This window comes from Schistocerca americana, chromosome 5 (genome assembly GCF_021461395.2).
Source record: "Schistocerca americana isolate TAMUIC-IGC-003095 chromosome 5, iqSchAmer2.1, whole genome shotgun sequence".
Taxonomy (NCBI): domain Eukaryota; kingdom Metazoa; phylum Arthropoda; class Insecta; order Orthoptera; family Acrididae; genus Schistocerca; species Schistocerca americana.
In genome coordinates, this window is record NC_060123.1 from 459,575,423 (window position 1) to 459,598,687 (window position 23,265).

General features: G+C 38.3%; 1 protein-coding gene across 4 annotated transcripts in view; it reads right to left on the reverse strand.

Moving 5' to 3' along the window:
- Positions 1-12,201: 12,201 nt before the first annotated feature.
- The window catches only part of LOC124615409 (poly(A) polymerase type 3-like), a 177,875-nt gene continuing 166,811 nt past the window's right edge, over positions 12,202-23,265 (reverse strand). For all 4 annotated transcript variants that reach the window (XM_047143268.1, XM_047143266.1, XM_047143270.1 and 1 more), the window contains 2 exons: positions 22,815-22,898; positions 12,202-14,208 (listed from right to left, as the gene is read on the reverse strand). In XM_047143268.1, the coding sequence (XP_046999224.1) occupies positions 22,857-22,898 (42 nt within the window). In that variant the 3' untranslated portion in view covers positions 12,202-14,208; positions 22,815-22,856. The remainder of the gene's footprint in view (positions 14,209-22,814; positions 22,899-23,265) is intronic.

The window sequence follows — 23,265 nt, forward strand, 5'->3', positions numbered from 1 at the left end:
TTGTTACAGCTTCTACTAGTAAAAGTGATAGTCCTATGTTTGTCAATTTCCAGATTCCATTGTCCTTGAAACTATTCTGCCACAACGCCATTTTCTGAAGTGTTCGTTGCTAACTTAAGAGTGATTCAGTACATGTGCTTTTGCTAATGCTTCTTTAATTATCTTAAAAGCTTCTGCTGCCCATTCATTCCATACCCGTTTAGACCACTGTTTTATTAATGATAAACAGGGAGGCATTGTTCATACCTGATCCTGCACATATCAGCAATAAAATCTGGTTAGTCTGAGAAAAGTGCGTAGTTATTTTATGTTCTAGACAATCTTTTATGGCTCATCTTCTTCCCAAATCCAATTTAATGCAGATGCAATTATTCTTCCTCTAAAGCTTCATCTAAGGCTCGAATAAATGCTGAAACTGAAGTACTTAGTCCAAAAGGTAGCATTTGTAAATTGATACGACTTTCCATCAAATTAGAAAGCTGTATAATGATTCAAATTTTCATGTAATTTTACTTGCCAGTATCAAGGTGTCACATTCTCTGAACTGAAGTATTTGGCTTGTTCAACCCTAGAGAGCAATCAACTGGTGCACATAAATATCCATCTTTCGGTCTCTTATATGCTTATTGAGAGTATGTGCAGCTAAGACCAGGTGCACACTGCCTGTGCCTTTTTTAACAATTAGCAATGAATTGTCATACACACACAACATTCAATAACTGGATTTCCTATCATTTTATTTATTCCTTCCTGTACCGCAGTTTGCAAACTTCATTGTACAGGATAAGGTTTGCACAACAAGTGTTTCATCTTTTATTTTGACAAATGTAATTCCTTGTTCCTGCTGGTTTATCAGAGAATACTGATCTATATTTCGATATGATGTTGTATAACTCTTTATTCTGCTCCTTCCCTAAGAGGACGGATTCATGAATCTTACTATGTCTTTGTTAGTTATCAATTTGTGTATTATGTGTAGGTTCTCCCTGGTTCATCAATCTCGCATTTGCAGTTAAACATATGTTGTTGACCGATGTGTCTTTTTAACACATCACGGTGTCCATCTTAACAGGTAAAACTGCCCAACAATCATCAATTTTCCAGAACAATAATTCTGCATTAAAATCTGAAGTCATGTTATGCTTCAATAACCAATCTACAGCAAATAATATTTGTAAGTTAGCATTTGGTACTATCAGTAAAGTTTGAATAAATCAGTAATTTACTACACGTATAGATAGAAGTATTTCTTGTTAAATCACCTTACCTTCCCTTCCAATAACCCTACAGTATATACCTTCATAACAGACAATATAGGACACAACATTTATTTCTCATCATTTGTAAAAACTCCTGAGAGAATAGGGAAATTTCACTGCCTGAGTCTGTAAAAATATTTACCTCGTGTAGCTGTAGATGTAGGGAATATGCAGCAGTCCTCAGCAATTAGGAGGCCTAGGTTAGTCGCAAAGTCTAGCAGAAAGAAGAAGGTTATGCTGCTAGGTAGTTCTCACGGTAGAGGTGTGGGCCAGCAGTTGCAGGAAGCGTTGGGGAGTGAGTACCAGGTCACCAGCATTGTGAAGCCTAGTGCAGGGTTGGCTCAGATGACTGACAGTATAGGGGAGTTATGTAAGAATTTTACGAAGGAGGGTCAGGTAGTGATAGTGGGCGGAGCAGGGAACAGCCACGAGAGGGGCGGGGAATATGATGTAGGTGGTGACCTGGTTAAGATAGCTGCTCAAACTGGTGGCACTAATGTGCATTTTGTGCAACTGTTTCAGCATCATGATCGACCTCACCTTAATGCGGCTGTTAGGCATGTTAACGTGGGGCAGGGGAGGGCGCTGATGGCAGAGGGCATGGCTCACATTTCAGTGGTGCCAGTTGGATCCATCAGTTGATTGGGTTTCACTAGGCATGGCCTGCACCTCAATAGTTATGGGAAGGGGATGCTGGCTAAGCTTATAGATGACAGTGTAGTGGGTGGTGGTGTCACTTATGGAAAAATTCCTGTAGTAGTTAGTGTTAGGGGTGCACCTTTTTTAGATTGAAGTCAGCTGATAAGTATACCTGCTTAAAGGAAGTACCTGTAATTAAGGGCTCACCTTTCGAGGATGTAATGTTTCCAAGTAGAGAAGGAATTAGCATATTTCATCAAAATATAAGAGGTATTAGAGATAAAGTTAGTGAACTGCTTATAGATGTTGACTATGAAATTATTGGTATATCAGAGCACCACTTAAATAATTTGACAATTTAGAGGCTTCCTTTACCAGGCTACAGATTAGCTGGCTGTTTCTCAAGGAGGGAGGAGGAGATTAGTGTTTAACGTCCCGTCGACAACGAGGTCATTAGAGACGGAGCGCGCAAGCTCGGGCGAGGGACGGATGGGGAAGGAAATCGGCCGTGCCCTTTCAAAGGAACCATCCCGGCATTTGCCTGAAGCGATTTAGGGAAATCACGGAAACCTAAACCAGGATGGCCGGAGACGGAATTGAACCGTCGTCCTCCCGAATGCGAGTCCAGTGTGCTAACCACTGCGCCACCTCGCTCGGTCGTTTCTCAAGGAGTTCCTAGCTGGGTGGGGGAGTGGCTCTGTACATAAAAAACAGTATTCCATTTGAGTCCATAGACGTATCATGACACTGCACTGAGCAGATATTTGAATGTTATGCAGCAGTAGTTGAATTTAGTGAAACTAAACTTCTAATTGTTGATGTTTATAGGTCCCCTAACTCCGACTTCAGGGCAGTTCTGCTCAAGCTAGAGAGGGTTCTTGATTCACTTTGTAGGAAGTACCAGAAACTAATTATATGTGGTGACTTCAATATAAATTTTGTATCTGATGGTGCAAGGAAAAGGATGTTGGTAGATCTCCTAAATTCACATGATATGATGCAAACTTTGTTTTTTTTCCAACTAGGGTGCAGGGGAACAGTAGCACAGCGATAGACTATATTTTTATTCATTCTTCATTACTAGATGGGCATTCTGTTAGTAAAAGTGTGAATGGCCTTTCAGACCATGATGCACAAATTTTAACACTAAAAGGCTTCTGTACTCAAACCAATGTCATATTTAAATACAAACTATGTAGGAAAGTTAATCCAACAGCAATAGAGAGTTTTTTAAACGCTGTCAAGGGACAAGAGTGGCAGGATGTTTATAGTGCCGAAAACATAGATGATAAATAAAATGATTTCCTTAACACATTTCTCTTGCTCTTTGAGAGTTGCTTCCCTTTAGAATGTTCTAAATGGGGTACTAGCAATAATGGGCAGCCAGGGTAGCTGACTAGTGGGATAAGGATATCATGTAGAATAAAGTGGGAATTATATCAAAATATTAGAAGTAGTCACAATCAAGTTACAATAGCCCATTACAAACAGTATTGTAAGGTGCTTAAAAATGTTATCAGGAAGGCAAAGAGTATGTGGTATGCAAATAGAATAGCTAATTCAGAGGATAAAATTAAAACCATATCGTCAGTTGTGACGGAAGTGTCTGGTCAGCAGTACAAGGTCGACGGTATAAAGTCAGTTCACAGTAAAAATATTTCTGTTACTGATAAATCAGGAATGTGTACAATATTTAACAGTCATTTTCAGAGCATTGCTGGTGTATTAAATAAAAATTTAGTTTCTACAGGAAATCATATAACTTTCTCGGCAAATGCCTTTCCGAGATTGATGTCTGAAATACTCCTCTGTGATACAGACAGGAGGGAGATTGAGTCAATAATTAAATCACTGAAGACTAAGGACTGTCATGGTTATGATGGAGTATCTAGCAGAATATTAAAGTACTGTGATGCACATGTTAGCCCTGTATTTAGCCATATTTGTAATTTTTGCTTTAGGAATGGTCAGTTTCCTGAGCGATTAAAGTCCTCAGTAGTAAAGCCGCTTAATAAAAAGGGAGAAAGGGATAATGTAGATAATTTTAGACCTGTTTCTATGCCATCAGTGTTTGTAAAAGTTATTGAAAAGGCTATGTATGTAAGAATAATTGATCATTTTATATCACATGATTTGCTATCAACTGTACAGTTCGGCTTTAGAAGTCGTTTAACAACTGAAAATGCTATATTCTCTTTTCTCTGAGAGGTACTGGATGGGTTAAACAAAGGGTTTCGAATGCTAGGGTTATTTTTTGATTTAACTTAGGCATTTGATTGTGTTGATCACAAAATATTGCTCCAGAAGTTGGACCATTACGGAATACGGGGAGTAGCTCACAATTGGTTCACCTCCTACTTTAGCAACAGGCAGAAAAAGGTCATTATTCACAATGTTGATAACGGCTGTGATGTGGGGTCTGAGTGGGGTACTGTCAAGTGGGGGGTGCCCCAGGGATCAGTGTTGGGGCCGCTCCTGTTCCTTATTTATATAAACAATATGCCCTCTAGTATTACAGGTAACTCTAAAATATTTCTGTTTGCTGATAACACTAGCTTAGTAGTAAAGGATGTTGTGTGCAACACTGGCTCGGTTTCAAACAGTGCAGTACATGACCTCAGTTCATGGCTTGTAGAAAATAAGCTAACGCTAAATCACAGTAAGACTCAGTTTTTACAGTTTCTAACATACAATTCAACAAAACTGACATTTTAATTTCACAGAATGGGCCTATGATTAGTGAAACTGAACAGTTCAAATTTCTATGCATTCAGATAGATAGTAAGCTGTCATGGAAAGCCCACGTTCAGGATCTTGTTCAAAGACTTAATACTGCCATTTTTACTATTCAAATGGTATCAGAAGTGAGTGACCATTCGACATTAAAATTAGTCTACTTTGCTTATTTTCATTCGCTGTTGTTGTATGGTATTATATTTTGGGGTAACTCTTCCCATTCTAAAAGGATATTTTTGGCTCAGAAATGGTCGATTCGGGCAATAAGTGGTGTTAGTTCATGAACCTCATGTCGACCTCTGTTCACGAGTCTGGGTATTTTGACATTGGCCTCTCAATACGTATATTCCTTATTGTCGTTTCTTGTTACTAATATTAGTTTATTCCCAAGAATACGCAGCTTTCACTTGGTTAATACTCAGCAGAACTGAAACCTGCATTTGGATCGGACTTCCTTAACTTTTGTGCAAAAAGGTGTGCAGTATACTGCTGCATCCATTTTCAATAAGCTGCCACTCAAATTCAAAAATCTTAGCAATAATCCTAGCACTTTCAAATTGAAACTGAAGAGTTTCCTCATGGGCCACTCCTTCTATTCTGTCAAGGAGTTCCTTGAAAAATTAAGCTGATTTTTACTGTATTGCTGATAGTGTTTACTTAAACTTATGGACTGACTTTGTTAAGGTTCACAAACATTTATTTTTATCTGTTGTTATGTTTATGTTGTAATTTCATATACTAACACGTTCCATGAACTTGGAGATTTGCTCCTCAATTTGGTCCTATGGAACTTGACGAGTACATAAACTTACTTATGGGCAAAGGCTATAAACTTTTCTATGTATGAGCATACAATTATAGTGACATGTCTTGGATCCTAGGTCCTGTCCCAGGATGTTCAGTTTTTCCGTTTTAATAATAGGATAATTCCCTTTTAGTACCATATTATTGGCCATAGTCTGATTTACGTAAACCATATCACTGGAGTCTGTGTTTTGAAAAAACACTTGCGACTATGTGTTATCCTTTATCCACTTTCGTGACTTTTGACTATTACTTCTGTTACTCACATGACATAAATTAGTTTCCCTCTTTCTTGAAAAAGTGTTGGGGAAATGTTTACCTTCTGTATTATAACTGCCCCCACTTCTCTGCCTGGACATCTTTGTTACGTTGTTTATTTAATGTGCCCAACCATTCAATGCAGGTCAACAAATCACTAATGGTTGTCCATGCTCTCCATCAAATTTTCTTTTTTGCATAATGTGGTAACTTGCGTACTAATATCTTTGCAAGACATACTCTTCTGTTGGGTTATCCAAATATTTACATCTAATTAATGTCATTAAATGTATTTCTTATAACTTCCCCAAGAATTATTATAGTATTTCAGATGTAACAAATTCTGAAGTCAATTTCTCCTGTGTACTAGAGGACCAATATTTCTTCTTAAATTCCTCCTGAAAGTCATCCTAGGATTTCAAATCCTCTGAATGAGCTGTTCCCCATTCTGCCGTGTGTCCCCTTCCAAAAAACTAAGGACACAGTTAATTTTCTTCTGTTCTTCCCACTTCTTAGGTAATGACATACAAAATACTCGTAGAAAATAACTGAGGTGTATTTCACAGTCTGGTTTAAACTTTGGAAAATGTTTTGATAAAACCATATTGCTTCCAGGTTGTAGTTCCCCTATCACATTATTTGATAATCAAGTACTACTGATGGCCATTTTCTTACGAAGTTCTTTTTGGGTATGTTCTAATGTTTCCCACAACTTCTGAATCTCCGTCTGATGTTTCACAGTGTCACCAAAAGAATTAGTGGTAGCACTATTTAATTCAACTCTCTCTTGTACTTTCTGTTCAACAAATTCTTGTAAATGCTCCTCCAAATTAGTCAAAATGTTTGGGGTGCTAATTACTTTGCCAAAATCTTTACTTTGTTATAAGGGTGCTACTTGGCTCTGTGTTTCTGAGTTTGACTATGTATATCCTGTTTCCTGTGTGGATGCTCCTCGATATGTAGTATCTTGCCATTCTTTTCTCTAAATTGTTCTGTTTGCTAGTTCCTGACTAAATTGCATTGTTTTTCTATTTCAGTTTGTAACTTCTTATGTAATTGGGCCAACATATTTTCTATACTAGAAATCTTACATACTTTTGTAGCTGCCTCCTCTAATATTTGCCCTGAATATTAATACTACTTTTTTACTTCCTCTAATGCTTGGCCAGGACTGTTAGTATTATTTGATAGTTCTTCTTTACTGTTTTTAATACTATTTTTTGATTGCTCCATTTGGGTTTTGGAGTATTTGAAAATTCTTCTGGTTTCTTTAAGATGTCTGACACGACTGCTATCCATTCTGCGTGCAGACACTGGAATAGTGATAACAAAACTACATACACATATCCTCAAGAACAGTAAAATCCTATGATGCTGTTTTAAAAAAAATTAATACTAATATAATAATAATAATTTGCAGCTATGTCGTGTATGGGTGAAGCAATGTCAAGATGCTGTTACACTGGTTGGCTGCTACAGAACTGATCTCAGAAATTGCTCTTGCACTTGTAGCCTCAGAATCATCATACTGAAATCTTCCGTTTCGCCAACATAGTGTTTCTTGAATCATGTGACAACAGTTACTTCAACCTGTAAATATTTTCTGTCATTGACCTTGTTGCTATGATCAACTAATCTCATTTATTGCTTCTGTTGTCATAATTCAAACTTTGGTTTTTACCAAATCACATAATTACTTCTTCTTAAAAACTGTAATTACACTGGGAAAAACTACTTTGTGTGCTCACCTATATATTTTTCGTTGTTTACTCTAGGTTGCTCTGTTGTTGTTGTGGTCTTCAGTCCAGAGACTGGTTTGATGCAGGTCTCCTTGCTATTCTATTCTATGCAAGCTTCATCTCCCAGTACCTACTGCAACCTTCATCCTTCTGAATCTGCTTAGTGCATTCATCTCTTGGTCTCCCTCTACGATTTTTACCCTCCTAGGTGCCCTCCAATACTAAACTGGTGATCCCTTCAATGTCTCAGAACATTTCCTACGAACCAATCCCTTCATCTAGTCAAGTTGTGCCACAGATTCATCTTCTGCCCAATTCTATTCAATACCTCCTCATTAGTTATGTGATCTACCCATCTAATCTTCAGTATTCTTCTTTAGCACCACATTTCGAAAGCTTCTATTCTCTTCTTGTCCAAACTATTTGTCGTCCATGTTTCACTTCCATACATGGCTACACTCCATACAAATACTTTCAGGAATAACTTCCTGACACTTAAATCTATACCCGATGTTAACAAATTTCTCTTCTTCAGAAACGCTTTCCTTGACATTGCCAGTCTACAATTTATATCCTCTCTACTTCGACCATCGTAAGTTATTTTGCTCCCCAAATAGCAAAACTCATTTACTACTTGAAGTGTCTCATTTCCTAATCTAATTCTCTCAGCGTCACCCGACTACATTCCGTTATCCTTGTTTTGCTTTTGTTGATGTTCATCTAGTACCCTCCTTTCAAGACACTGCCCATTCCGTTCAACTGCCCTTCCAAGTCCTTTGCTGTCTCTGACAGAATTGCAATGTCATCGGCGAACTTCAAAGTATTTATTTCTTCTCCATGGATTTTAATACCTACTCCAAATTTTTCTTTTGTTTCCTTTACTCCTTGCTCAATACACAGACTGAATAACAAATGCTGGAAACGTAGGTTTGCCTTTCCTTAATCTATCTTCTACAGTAAGTCGTAGGGTCAGTATTGCCTCAGGGGTTCCATTATTTCTACGGAATTCAAACTGATCTTCCCCGGGGTCGGCTTCTACCAGTTTTTCCATTCGTCTGCAAAGAATTCGCGTTAGTATTTTGCAGCTGTGACTAACTAAACTGATTGTTCGGTAATTTTCACATCTGTCAACACCTGCTTTCTTTGGGATTGGAATTATTATATTCTTCATGAAGACTGAGGGTATTTCGCCTGTCTCATACATCTTTCTCACCAGATGGTAGAGTTTTGTTAGGACCAGCTCTCCCAAGGCTGTCGGTAGTTCTAATGGAATGTTGTCTACTCCCCGGCCTTCTTTCGACTCAGGTCTTTCAGTGCTCTGTCAAACTCGTCACGCAGTATCATATCTTCCATTTTGTCTTCATCTACATCCTCTTCCATTTCCATAATATTGTCCTCAAGTACATCGGCCTTGTATAGACCCTCTATATACTCCTTTCACCTTTCTGGTTTCCCTTATTTGCTTATAACTGGGTTTCCATCAAAGCTCTTGATATTCATGCAAGTGGTTCTCCTTTCTCCAAAGGTCTCTTTAATTTTCCTGTAGGCAGTATCAATCTTACCCCTAGTGAGATAAGCCTCTACATCCTTACACTTGTCCTCTAGCCATTCCTGCTTAGGGATTTTGCACTTCCTGTCGATATCATTTTTGAGACGTTTGTATTCCTTTTTGCCTGCTTCATTTACTGCATTTTTATATTTTCTCCTTTCATCAATTAAATTCAGTATTTCTTCTGTTACCCAAGGATTTCTACTAGCCCTCATCTTTTTACCTATTTGATCCTCTGCTGCCTTCACTATTTCATCACTCAAAGCTACCCATTCTTCTTGTACTGTATTTCTTTCCCCCATTCCTGTCAATTGTTCCCTTATGCTCTCCCTGAAACTCTGTACAATCTCTGGTTTAGTCAGATTATCCAGGTCCCATCTCCTTAAATTCCCACTTTTTTGCAGTTTCTTCAGTTTTAATCTACAGTTCATAACCAATAGATTGTGGCCAGAGTCCACATCTGCCCCTGGAAATGTCTTACAGTTTAAAACCTGGTTCCTAAATCTCTGTCTTACCATTATACAATCTATCTGATACTGTATCTCCAGGCCTCTTCCATGTATACAACCTTCTTTCATGATTCTTGAGCCAGGTTTTAGCTATGACTAAGTTGTGCTCTGTGCAAATTTCTACCAGGTGGCTTCCTCTTTCATTTCTTACCCCCAATCCATATTCACCTACTACCTTTCCTTCTCTTTATTATTAAATTTTCATCTCCCTTCACTATCTGAATAATTTCTTTTATTTCATCATACATTTCATCATTCTCTTCGCCATCTGCATGGGTAGTTGGCATATAAACTTGTACTACTGTGGTAGGTGTGGGCTTCATGTCTATCTTGGCCACAATAATGCATTAACTACGCTGTTTGTAGTAGCTTACCTGCACTCCTATTTTTTTATTCATTATTAAACCTACTCCTGCATTACCCCTATTTGATTTTGTACTTATAACCCTGTATTCACCTGACCAAAAGTCTTGTTCCTCCTGCCACCGAACTTCACTAATTTACACTATATCTAAGTTTAACCTATCCATTTCCCTTTTTAAATTTTCTAACCTACCTGCCCGATTAAAGGATCTGACATTCCACACTCCGATCTGTAGAATGCCAGTTTTCTTTCTCCTCTTAACGACGTCGTCTTGGGTAGTCCCCGCTCGGAAATCTGAATGGGGGACAATTTTACCTCCGGAATATTTTACCCAAGAGGACGCCATCATCATTTAAACATATAGTAAAGCTGCATGCCTTGGGAAAAATTACGGCTGTAGTTTCTCCTTGCTTTTAGCCGTTCGCAGAACCAACATAGCAAGGCTGTTTTGTTAGTGTTACGATTCCAGATCAATCAATCATCCAGACTGTTGCCCCTGCAACTACTGAAAAGACTGCTGCCTCTCCTTCAGGAACCACACATTTGTCTGGCCTCTCAACAGATAGCCTCAGCTGTGGTTGCACCTACGGTACGGCTATCTATATCGCTGCAAGCCTCCCCACCAACGGCAAAGGTCCATGGTTCATGGGTTGCTCTAGTTATAAATACTTTTATTTATTGAAAATTCTTTTAGTGTCACAAATGCGCTCTTATTTGCGTCCTTCACTTTGGGCACCATAAAGAGGCCAGTAGAAGGCAGAAGTGGTTGTGGTTTGTAACTGAACCAACAGCTTCTCTAGCAATCTCTCACCCTGATGATGATCATGAGAACTTTTATCTTATTTAAGATTTATGTTACCTTCTTGCATTTTCTTGATGCTGTGCACCTGCTATGCAGTGTCACCACTTGTACCGTGGGACATCTTTGCTGTCTGCATAAGGTCGAAGGCTGTAAGAAAGCTCACATATACAAAGACTTGCGACAAAATGACATAACTGCCTTTTCAGTGAACATATCTGAAGTGGATCTAAGAACACAACGTAAGAGAATGACATTTCTCCTCAGCTTTTTGAGTTGTTTTTGGGTGTTGTCATTGTAGGCAGGGGTTCCTGCTCTAGGCCTTCCAAAACACTGCCAACCCATGACGCCAAAGTATAACAGGGAAACAACCTGTTACACCACAATAGAAACACTTGATTTATCCAAGTTGTCAGCTTTCACGACATGTGGCCAAAATTTTAAGTTATCCCCACAGATTAGAAATCAGTTTCTAATTTTAGGGCATGTGAAATGTTTAACATGTTTTGTAGCCCTTTTCTGTTGGTATCGATAATTTGGAAACTGAACTACACTTAGAACACACAGATCTACAGTGTGTCAGGAAGAAGGAAATTTAGTGTCAGAAGCTTAGAATGGAGAAGGATGGGGAACAAGCTTTTCAAAGGAATCACCTTGGCACTTGTTTTAAACCTGAAACAATTAAACCTGGATGGTTGAATGCAGATAAGAGTAGTTGTGATAAAATTTATAACAAAATTAGTTGCATACATTTCTGTTATTTGCAACTGAAGCTTGCAGCTATGATTTTGTCAGTGTTTGTGTCTACATAGTTGTTATGAGCAATGTTTTTACACCGCAAAGAAGATTAAATCCATCCAAAGAAGTTCACTGACTGAATTCATCTTCAAAGAATGACTTTCATCAACTGCTTTTTAGGGAGTCGTACAGTTGATGGTTTAGTGGAAGAAATTATATTTATTAACTTTCAATATTTTAATGTGTAATCTGCAAATAAAATGTTCTGGAAATATAAATTGACATCAAAAGAAAATAATGTTTTCATATTAAAACTGCCCCATAATTTTGGTTTCATCAGACTGTTACAAGCAAGGTGTGTATAAAGGAAACAATTTCCCATGAATCACACTGGTGAGTCACCATATTATGGAACTCCTGTCCACAACATAACATCAGAAGACAATAACTTTTGTAGCCAACTCCCATGCAGCTTATCCTGGCAATCCCAAATATGTTGTCATTCTAGGGCTGGAAGTTAGTAACTCTCGTCTTGGCTGCAAATGCAAACCAGCTTCCACAAGCAATCGGTCAACATGTCTGAAGGACTGGAGTCCGTTTCCAATTTCCAAACAAGGAAATGTTTGGGGAGCAAGTGGGCTGCCTGTCCACATTGATGAAGGAAAAATGAGATTGTGTCAAAATATAAAGCAAACTGTACAATTATTAAATACAGTACAGAAATGAAAATTCTTAACACAGTGGCACAGCTTGAGAACTAATCAAAATAACTATGAAATAAGGTAGGGTAAAAATAAAATGAGCATAGATTTTTATCAAACACTTTATATTCTTTACAAATCATTTCATACTAATCTCTACATCTTTGCAGAATTGCACCATACCACTTAAAGACATAATTCAGGCTTTATCTGAGCATAATTTTGTTAATCTGCTTTTTAACAGAAAACAAAATGTTAAATGAGACTGAAAATGAAAATACTGACTGGTAGATAGTTTGATGCAATTGTAAAAAATAAGTAACGAAGACAAATAGCTAATGGAATGCTGACGCCAAATTCTCTCAATTTCATTCTCATTAATATCCTACATAAATATAAAAAAATCTCATCATTTTTATATTTTCCAGGGTAAAAAACTTTATGCAGCTTTGATTGGCAAAGGCATTGTTATAACAGGATATAAAATAAAATTTGAACCTTTGTATATCTGTTAAGAGGACAGACATGTGGTCATAAAATTCACATTACACATGTTTATTATTAACATGACTATCATTACAGATGATAAAATGCACATAACCTGTGGAAAGTTAGAAAATAAAAAAACTGTGGTTTGAGGCAAATCAAATTTTTGCTTTAATAAAATTGAGTAGACATTTATTACTACTATAATCCTCATTATCATTCAGATACATGCAATAAGTTTAGTATTGGTGTCTGGCACAAGACTACTGAATAACAAAAGATAGTTTGGTAATTCATATTACTTTCAAGGAGGTATGTATTTCAATACTGAGTTTCCAGAAACATACTTTATTACTAATTATGATTAACCTACAGCAGGTCTGCAGGACACTTCATTTGCTGTTTTACAAAGAGCAACATATTAAATTAAATAAATAAATGTTTTCTCCTGCAGCAAACAGCTACAACTTCTTTTTCCATTACCACAACAATTACAAACAAAAGACATTTAACCCAATTACCTGTAGTGATAATTAGTCATGAAGATGAATCCTCAAACAAAACTGCAGACGTCCCTGCATGTTAAACATACGGCATTTCATGAGGGTACAAAGAGCACAATTCTAACAACTTCAAAACTGCACATTATAAAATGCAGTCTACAATGTGTGAGGTATGTATAAATAAAAAAATCACTCAATATTCATGTACACACATGTAAAAAGTCAGATTCCCATTCAGCATTAGAAAATAAACTGGACACAGACTGAGAACTTAATGACACACTCCTTGGAAGATTTAATTTATTTACAATGGTTGATATTAATTCAATCTTTCATTTCTGTCCATATAAAATATATTTATAGGTGTCAAACACTTCAGTATGAAACAAATCTAATCACTTTCTCTATCAGCTTTAATCCCTCAATAAACGTAACTACACTATGTTGTGGTGGCACAACAACCCCCACTGAACAGTAAAAAAATGCAAAAGGGCTCATTGAAATACACTGAACAAGTCAAAAGAAAAATATAAAACACTCTAATTTCTATATGTATATATTTTTATATATATATATGTGTGTGTGTGTGTGTGTGTGTGTGTGTGTGTGTGTGTGTGTGTGTATACAATTGTACTGTACAGCATGTATTCTTAAGTTCTCTCACTGCACACTACTCACTGCAAAATTTAGTACAAGTCAGTACAATGAATAAAAAATCTATTTCTGGTTAATTACTTTTAACCCTCAAGAAAAAAATGTTTGGTGTGACAAAACATTCATGGAAGCTATGTGCTTTTAAAACATTATTAATGTATATAGGAATATGTACACAATTTAAGTACACAGCTAGCTGTGTCGAATGGATTCACAACATTCAGTTGTACTGTTTACCATTTGCCTGAATGTACATATGCAAGATCATGTAATATCCATACTCTTCTGAAGTCTTAAAACTTGATGAACACCTGAGGTGTATCTTAAGAAGAAAGAAATTCAAGTATCCCTTGTGTATACCAGTTGTCATATCTTTATGCCTGACAAAGCATTTATAAACATCCCAACAGCAGTGACAGCCTACAAATCCACAATGAGGGATTCTGTAACTGATAGCTGCTTTGCTTTACCTGGAAAGAAACACAATCGTGCTTTAGTGGTAGAACAGACAGGCTCAGGCCAGAAAGAGAAAGAATATTAAAACATATATAAAGTGTAAAAGGTAACGAGAAAGAGCACTGGACGTAGAACAAGAGAGACCATGTGTGTGTGTGTGTGTGTGTGTGTGTGTGTGTTAGTGGGGTGGCAGTATTAATGGAAAGACTGAATTAATATAGAAAGGCCACAAACAGAAAAAAAACACAAATTCATGAAAGGAAGATAACATATAAGTAAGGGGAGGGGGGGAAGAAGAAGAAGAAGAAGAAGAAGAAGAAGAAGAAGAAGTCTGCTTCCCCAAGTCTCAGTTACCACATGGAGCTGCAGATTACAATTAAGGGTTTTTAGACAACAGTTATGATTCAATTTTGCTTTGTGCTCTATTTCTCTATTTTTACATAACAGAATATCTGAAACTAGCAGCTACGGTGCATAGAAAAGTGATATGGCTACTAAAATCATGCGACACAAACTGATTATTTCATGTTAATGGGGGAGGTTTGTAAATAGATTCAATACTCCATGATGGGACAGACTGCAACTCAATTTCACCCTTGTTAAATGTAGAAAAATAACCCCTGTGCTGGATCCCAATGGCCTCATATCACTAGCAGTCGAGATGACAGGCATCTTATCCGTATGGCTGTAACGGATCGTGCAGCCACGTCTCGATCCAAGTCAACAGATGGGGACATTTGCAAGACAACAACCATCTGCACGAACAGTTTGACGACGTTTGCAGCAGCATGGACTATCAGCTCAGAGACCATGGCTGCGGTTATCCTTGACGCTGTATCACAGCGTACTCGACGGCGAACCTGGGTGCACGAATGGCAAAACGTCATTTTTTCAGATGAATCCAGGTTCTGGATCATGATGGTCGCATCCATGTTTGGCGACATCATGGTGAACGCACATTGGAAGCGTGTATTTGTCATCGCCATACTGGTGTATCACCCGGCGTGATGGTATGGGGTGCCATTGGTTACACGTCTTGGTCACCTCTTGTTCGCATTGATGGCACTTTGAACAGTGGATGTTACATTTCAGATGTGTTACGACCCGTGGTTCTACCCTTCATTCGATCCCTGCAAAACCCTACATTTCAGCAGGATAAATGCATGGCCGCATGTTGCAGGTCCTGTACGAGCCTTTCTGGATCCAGAAAATGTTCGACTGCTGCCCTGGCCAGCACATTCTCCAGATCTCTCACCAATTGAAAACGTCTGGTCAATGGTGGCCGAGCAACTGGCTCGTCACAATATACCAGTCACTACTCTTGATGAACTGTGGTATCATGTTGAAGCTGCATGGGCAGCTGTACCTGTACACGCCATCCAAGCTCTGTTTGACTCAATGCCCAGGCGTATCAAGGCCGTTATTACGGCCAGAGGTGGTTGTTCTGGATACTGATTTCTCAGGATCTATGCACGCAAATTGCATGAAAATGTAATCACATGTCAGTTCTAGTGTAATATATTTGTCCAATGAATACCCATTTATCATCTGCATTTGTTCTTGGTGTAGCAATTTTAAAGGCCATTAGTGTATAACTATTTTGTTGTGTTATATTAGGAACTATGAATGCAAACAGATATTTGTATATTTTCAAGTCCAAATCGCCAGTTGTTGGGTTCTCCCAGAAATGCGCAAAGTAAATTAATACGTGAAAACTGTCACCACTTAACCCTTTCAGTGCTACGGCAACTGCTGCATGTCAAGTGCTGGATCACTCTTGAATTTCATATGCTGCACTCGTTTGAAATCAGTTTCTTATATTGTTTACCATGATAAGTACTATCCTCTGTTATACCTATTTATGTCACTCTAAGCTCAAAAATTATATTGTCGCGCTGTGCCATTAATTGTTGCTTTCAGGACAGGGACTTTCTGATGCAGCCTTTCTTACCTGTAGGGATTCTAAGTAATTGTTTTTGTAAAACTGTATAGAACTGGAAAAGTTTTTTGCCAAAAAATCGAACTTGTCTTGTACACATACTCTGTAAAAAGTGGCACTGCATCACGATGAACTATTTGTCTGGTCTACCTTCAGCTCTTTAAACATCTACATCTACATCAATACCACACAATCCCATCTTATGGCACATGGCTGAGGATACCCCATACCAATACTAGTCATTTCCTCTCCTGTTCCACTCACAAAAACAACGAGGGAAAAATGACTACCTATATTCCTCCATATACATCTTAATTTCTCATATCTTATCTTCATGGTCCTTACACACAAGGTATATTGGAGGCAACAGAATCATTCTGCAGTCAACTTCAAATGCCGGTTCTCTAAATTCTCTCAATACTGTACCCCAAGAAGAATGTCGCCTTCCCTCCAGGGATTCCTATTTGAGTTCCCAATGCATCTCCATAACACTCACTTGTTGTTTGAGCCTACCAGAAAAAAGTCTAGCTGCCCGCCTCTGAATTGCGCCAATGCCTTCCTTTAATCTGATCTGGTACAGATCCCAAACACTCAAGCAGTACTCAAGAACAGGTTGCACTGGCATCCTATATGCGGTCTTCTTTAGAGATGAACCACACTTTCCAAGAATTCTCCCAATAAACCAAAGTCTATCACTTGCCTTTCCTGCCACAATCCTCATATGCTCGCTCCATTTCATATTGCTTTGCAACATTACACCCAGGCATTTAAATGACGTGACTGTGTCATGCAGGACACTACTAACGCTGTATCTGAACATTACTGGTTTGTTTTTCTATGTTTAGAGCTAGCTGCCATTCATCACACCAACTAGAAATTTTGTTTAAGTCATCTTATATCTTCCTACAGACATTCAACTTCAACACCTTACCGTACATCACAGCATCATCAACAAACAACCACAGATTGTTGCCCATTCTGCCTGGCAAATCATTTATGAATACAGAGAATAATAGCGGTCCTATCACACTTCCCTGGGGCGCTCCTGACAATACCCTTGTTTCAGACAAACACACCCCGTCAAAGACAACACACTGGGTTCTATTACGTAAGAAGTCTTTGTGCCCTTACATATCTGTAAACCTATTCCATATGCTCATACCTTCTTTAACAGCCTGCAATAGGACACTGTGTCAAATGCTTTCCAGAAACCTAGAAATTTGAGCTCTGCTCGTTACCCTTCATCCATAATTCACATTATATCACGTGAGAAAAGTCCAAGTTGAGTTTCGCGTGAGTGATGCTTTTTAAAACTATGCCAATTCATGGACATAAGCTTCTTTGTCACAACAAAATTTATTATATATGAACTGAGAACATGGTCCAAAATTCTGCAACAAACCGATATTAGGGACAGTGGTCTGTAATTTTGTGGGTCTGTTCTTTTGTTCTTCTTACACACAGCTTTTTTCTAGGTCCTTGGGACTTTGCACTGGGCGAGAGATTCATGATAAATGCAAGCTAAGTAACACGCCAATGACGTAGAGTAATTGTTGGAAAACCAAATTGGAATTCTATTCGGACCTGGTAACTTATTTGTTTTCAAGTACTTCAGTTGTTTCTATATGCCAGAGATGTTAGTTACTACGCCTATTTGATGGTCAAATGAAGGTATGTTTGGACTATTTTCCTGCTTGAAGAATTTCTTTGGCTTTCATTTTGCTATCTTCATCTTCCACACCAGGTTGGTCAACAAGTGACTGAATGGAAGCCTTGGACCCACTTAGCGATTTTATAATGCACCAAAATTTTCTCACTTTCTCTGCCATATATTTTATGAAGGTATGACCCAGGTAGTAGTTGTATGCTTCGCGCACAGATGTTTTCACATGCACAAGAATCTCAACTAACCTTTTCCATCCTTAATTCACTTACTTTGCACATAATTCTCCAGACCAAGATTTACAATCTGCTTAAACTTTACTCATAATTCTTCTACTTCCATCTTACTGGAACTAAGTGACGTCAGTTCACTTTCTAAGTGAAATGCTAACAACTGCTCACCTGCTCTTTTTAGCAGAAACACTCACCTAGCCTTCTTAACTGAGTCATTAACTTTTGTAACCATAGTTGCATCATGATCACTAACCCCTGTTACTATACTGATGTCAATAAGGTCCGCCTTATTTGTAGCTACAAGGTCTAAGATATTTCCACTTCTTGTCGGCTACCGAATTATCTGTTCAAGACAGTTTTCAGAAAATGTGTTCAAAAGGACTTCACATGACTGTCTGTGTGAATCCTCTGCAATGAATCCATAGACATCCCAGTCTAATCTCGGTAGGTTAAAACACCTCCAACTAATAACCTGGGTATTAATGTGCTACTGACCATAGACATTCTTTGAATGGCTCAAGAACTGTCACAGTAGAATCAAGAGGCCAGTAAAAATATCCTACAATTAGCTTGGTTTCACCTAGACCTGTTATACGTAAAAAGATAACTTCAGTGTCACACTCAACTTCGATCTCACAACGAATACTCTCCCCTCCTATAGCCTCTAATCCGTCTAAAGTCTTGCTAAATCTGCCAGAGCTTTCCACTTCAGGTTTCAGCAAGATCCCAAGAACAATTTGAGTGCAAGAACTTCCTGAAGGACAGCAAATTCAGGAATTTTGTTACGTATACTTCGACAATTTACTGATAAAATTTTGACAGCTTAAGTGTCTTTACAATGATGCAGTCTCACTTCCCTCGCATGTATTCCACAAGTACCCTGCTACCCGAGTAGTGCACTAGGGGAGTCCTACAAATCTATAACTGATAATGCAGGTCTAGATATCTGCAGCCAAGGCCAAGGCCGTCGCAGAGTCAACAAATCCTTTTGTCGAGATCCTCCACTCGGCTCTAAACCCAAAGGATCCTGATGAAATCTGGGTACAATGCTGCAAATTTAGAGCTCTGCTTGCACCCACGCGAGAGGTCAGCAGTCTTCACCACTTCTGCCATCCACCAGTACTAACTGAAGATGGCCCCAGAACACATACAACAGATGTCTTTGGTGTCAATGTGAGCCACAGCTTGCAGATGACTGCACCCTGCACACTTTAGAGTCACAGGCAAGGCCACCTCCATATCTCAGACGAGGCCCCCTGGCAGACACACTGAGTCCACTTTGGCTTTCTTTCCAGCCCTGAACACCATCTGCCAAAGAGATCCATAAGGTGCCTAATGTTGGAGCTCCCAATAGCTAGTAAACCCCTGCACCCGTGTGCTTGCTCGGACCCTGTTGAAGGAGTGGCCACCTGTCCACTCACACAGTATTAGGCGAAGCCTGATGACCAATCTACACATTGGCCCTCTGCATCCAGTGACGTGAACATGTTACCACTTGCCACTCATTCTGCCCTGAGGGTGAATCCACAACATTGGGTACACAAGGTACCTCGGTAGCAGAGCCCACGGGAAAAACAAGCGACACAAGGCATCCCGTGCGGCACACCAGATTCTCGGCTACTGCTACAACCTGGGGCAGCAGCCTGAAGGCGATTGACTGTAGCCAAAAGCACATTCAGCTGTTCGCGAACTGTGGACAGCTCCTCCTGTGTCTGCACACAAAATGCACACATCCTACTCATCCTAGTAAGACTAGCTAAAGAAGTAAATTATAAAAACACTCAGAATCCTAGATATGCAACTTTCTACCATCCTGATATGTCACCAATGGACGCTGATGCCTCAATGAGTTATGAAGCTGGCTGTTCAAAAATAAAAACTGCACTACAGATGCCTGAATTTACAATTATAAAATGCGTGCTTACAGCTCTGGAAACATGTATGAAATTTAATAAATATACTATGAGAAAAAGACGGAAAAAGATGAACACTTAACAGCTACAGAGCTGCAAATCTGTATCAGCCAAGAGGTGAAGCATCACTGACGTGCTTACCAAATGAAATGTACATGAGTCAACAACATGGTGTTCACAGAGGCTGTAACAAGTCAATGGGTCTCACTGTTAATGTCCCATTTTTATTTTGGACGACCCGTTACCATGTTCTGTTTGCATCAGCTTGTTTGTTTCACAAAATTAAGAGTCACGTTTTACCTATCATCCAGACAGAAGCATGCTGAGTGAGAAGCCATCTTTCACTGGTATTGCTGTAAATTATAACAAGCAACAGAAATATTTGTTGCCAAGTTGAGTGGATAGTGTGTGGGTTAGATGTGCGACGAAGAGTTGTGTAGCTTTGGCATGAGAGTAAAGTCACCATATCCTCCCTGATCACATGTAATTTTTGTTTGGTAGAAGAAGGTGGCACTTCAGGTAGATTTTTAAAAAGATTATTATTCCTTTGAAGGGAGAGGCTGTATATAAACTAAAGAAATTTTATCTCAGCTCAGAAACGCAGAATGAAGTGTTAACAATTTCTTTTTTAAATAAATTATACACTCTATTGAAAAGAAAATATTAAGTTACTACTGCCATTCCAAATTTCAACAAATTAATGTTAATAGTAAAGGCAGTATTAAACTAAAAAGGGAACCGGAGCTTGAATACCGTAAAAGTGCATTAGTTTAAAGTTTTATTTGTAACTGGACACAATGTGATGTAAAGAAAAAAGTTTGCAACCAGCCTAAATGAAAGAAGTTTCACTCTCAAGCCACATTATGTTCAAGTTCTGGAGGAAGGAGGGCTTACACAAATAAGTTTACGCAAAAGGGGAAGTGAATTGTAGGGTCACTGATTTAAAATTCTGAAACAAAGTAATACAAAGTAGTAATATTGTTGTCAGTTGGCTCAATATTCTAGTTGCACACATACCACTAAAAATCAGTTTCATAATGCATGTAAACTGCACTGCCTACAATGACTAGCAAGAAAATCAGATCACAAAAATAAATGACTACCAGCATTGAGATTCCTTGAGTTTATCCCTGTTAATTTTTAACATAATATTGATATGGTGACAGCATTTTGCTATCAGCTTACATCCAGTTATTGTAGTGTGTACACACACACACACACACACACACACACACACACAGCTTAGCAGATATGCCTTGTTCAGTTATTGTGGCACAACAAGTCTGTGGAACCCAACAAGAAGAGCCCCCTTCCATATGAACCTTGTGCAGTCAACGTAGCCTGGGAAATTGGATGGCATGCACTACAAATTTCTCAACCACTTCATCTGGTATACCAGTCCTGTAAGAGGCTCCTCATCTTTCTGACGATGCGTTGAGGAGCATTAAGACTAAGTTTGCAGTATGTCTTGCCATTCATTAACAGTGACAATATGCGCTGGTTATCTTTAGTATCAAGTAATCTCATGCCATTTCCTTTATTAGGAAATACAACACGTGCAAATAGTGTTCTATCCACACCAATGTTAGGTTTTGACAGTTTTGCCCCTGTAAATCAGTTAATCATCTTCTCCTCATCCTTCATGACTCAACAGAGGTGGTCAAGAAACCAGCATGTCTTCCTTACTATGGCATGATTATTAGCAAGATGTGACGTGTTCTGTAGAGTTTATGGAACACTCTGATTATTGCAAAAAGATGAAATTTGTTTTAAGAGTGCCATGTGTGTATTATATTCCCTGCAAATGTTGCAGTAGTTACATAGGACAAACAATCTGCACAGTCGCTGTGTGCTAGATTGAACACAAGTGTCGAGTAAAACATAGTAAGCCTGGAGAACGGTTACGGCATATTATTCAGAAGATGAGGAGCGCAGCTCATGTGGCTACATACTGGAATTCTATCATACATGAAACAGCAGAGATTTGATTAAGATGCAATAACTTCAACCAATCTATATTGGCTGCTTAATTCACCTTATTGCATATGCGATTATTTGGCTCAACTGTGGAACATTGTAGAAGCTGCTGCCTTGACTATCTCAGCCGTCTATAGTGACCTTGTTGTCAATGTGACAGCAAACACTAATATTCCTTTCTTCTTGTGGCCTACCTCAGCAGACAGGAGTTTTAATTTCTAGGAACAACAGTCAATGTTTATTTCAATAAAACTGAGAAAATTTTATCCAGTAAATATTATTATCAATGGAAGATTCTTATGTATCTCAGTTTTTTAATTGCTACACATTCTGGACAGGAACTTTACATTTTTTTTCATAAAATTCCAATAGAAGGTGCGAGCTTGGAAAAAGAAGTGTGACAAGCGTGGCAATGGTTAGAAACTTTAATGTAATCGCTACCTGAGGACATCTCTGGATCCATAGCAGTAATAACTATATTAATATTACATAATAACAAATAAAATGAGAACTCAGCCAAACACTGACAAAAAATTGTTTTGCTTACAACTGGCAAAGCTGAAAGTTAACACACAGGTACAGATAAGCTAGATGCGTCAATCTCTTCTACAACTTGGAGAGCAGATTTACTATTGTTTTTAGCCAATCGAGCAACTGTAGCTACAGATATTTATCCATTACTTTTGACATTTGGCTTCATGACCACAGAGAAATTGTGATGGACTACCTTTCTGAGATGCTAACTGTAAAAGGATAATACTTCTTTAAAAAGTAACAATAGTGTGTGACTGGGGTAGCTTGGAGCTGATGACTTCAGAGAAATTCAGTACCATAATCATTGCAATGGCTAACTGAACTACTTGTAAATGAACCCTACAATTTAAAACACACTTACCTGAAATTAACAGCGAAGTCTTTCAGTATTTGTTTCTTGTTGTCATGTACAAATAAAACCTTCTTGGAGACTGTTTGGCCTTTCCTAAAATGGAAGAATAGTAAGTGGTAATAAATGAACAACAAAAGACAAGCATGTGATTAGTACAGAAAAGTTACAGCATGGGAAATGAAACACACTACATACACAATAAAAAATGTATTTAATTTTATTTTTCACAAAAGAAAATGTGGGGATTAATTCTAGAAGTTAGTGTACATACTCTATAAAAAATTGTAATACAGGTTATGTTTCATGTAGTAGAATGAACAATAGAAGAGTAAGAGCCAATGTTTTGCCTATTTTACAAGTAGACATGATGAGAGTCTGCTTGTGCTGTGCCAATGATGCAGCACTACTAGGCTGCTATATCTGCAGATATTCAAGGGAGGAGGGGGGGCAAAGAGAGAAT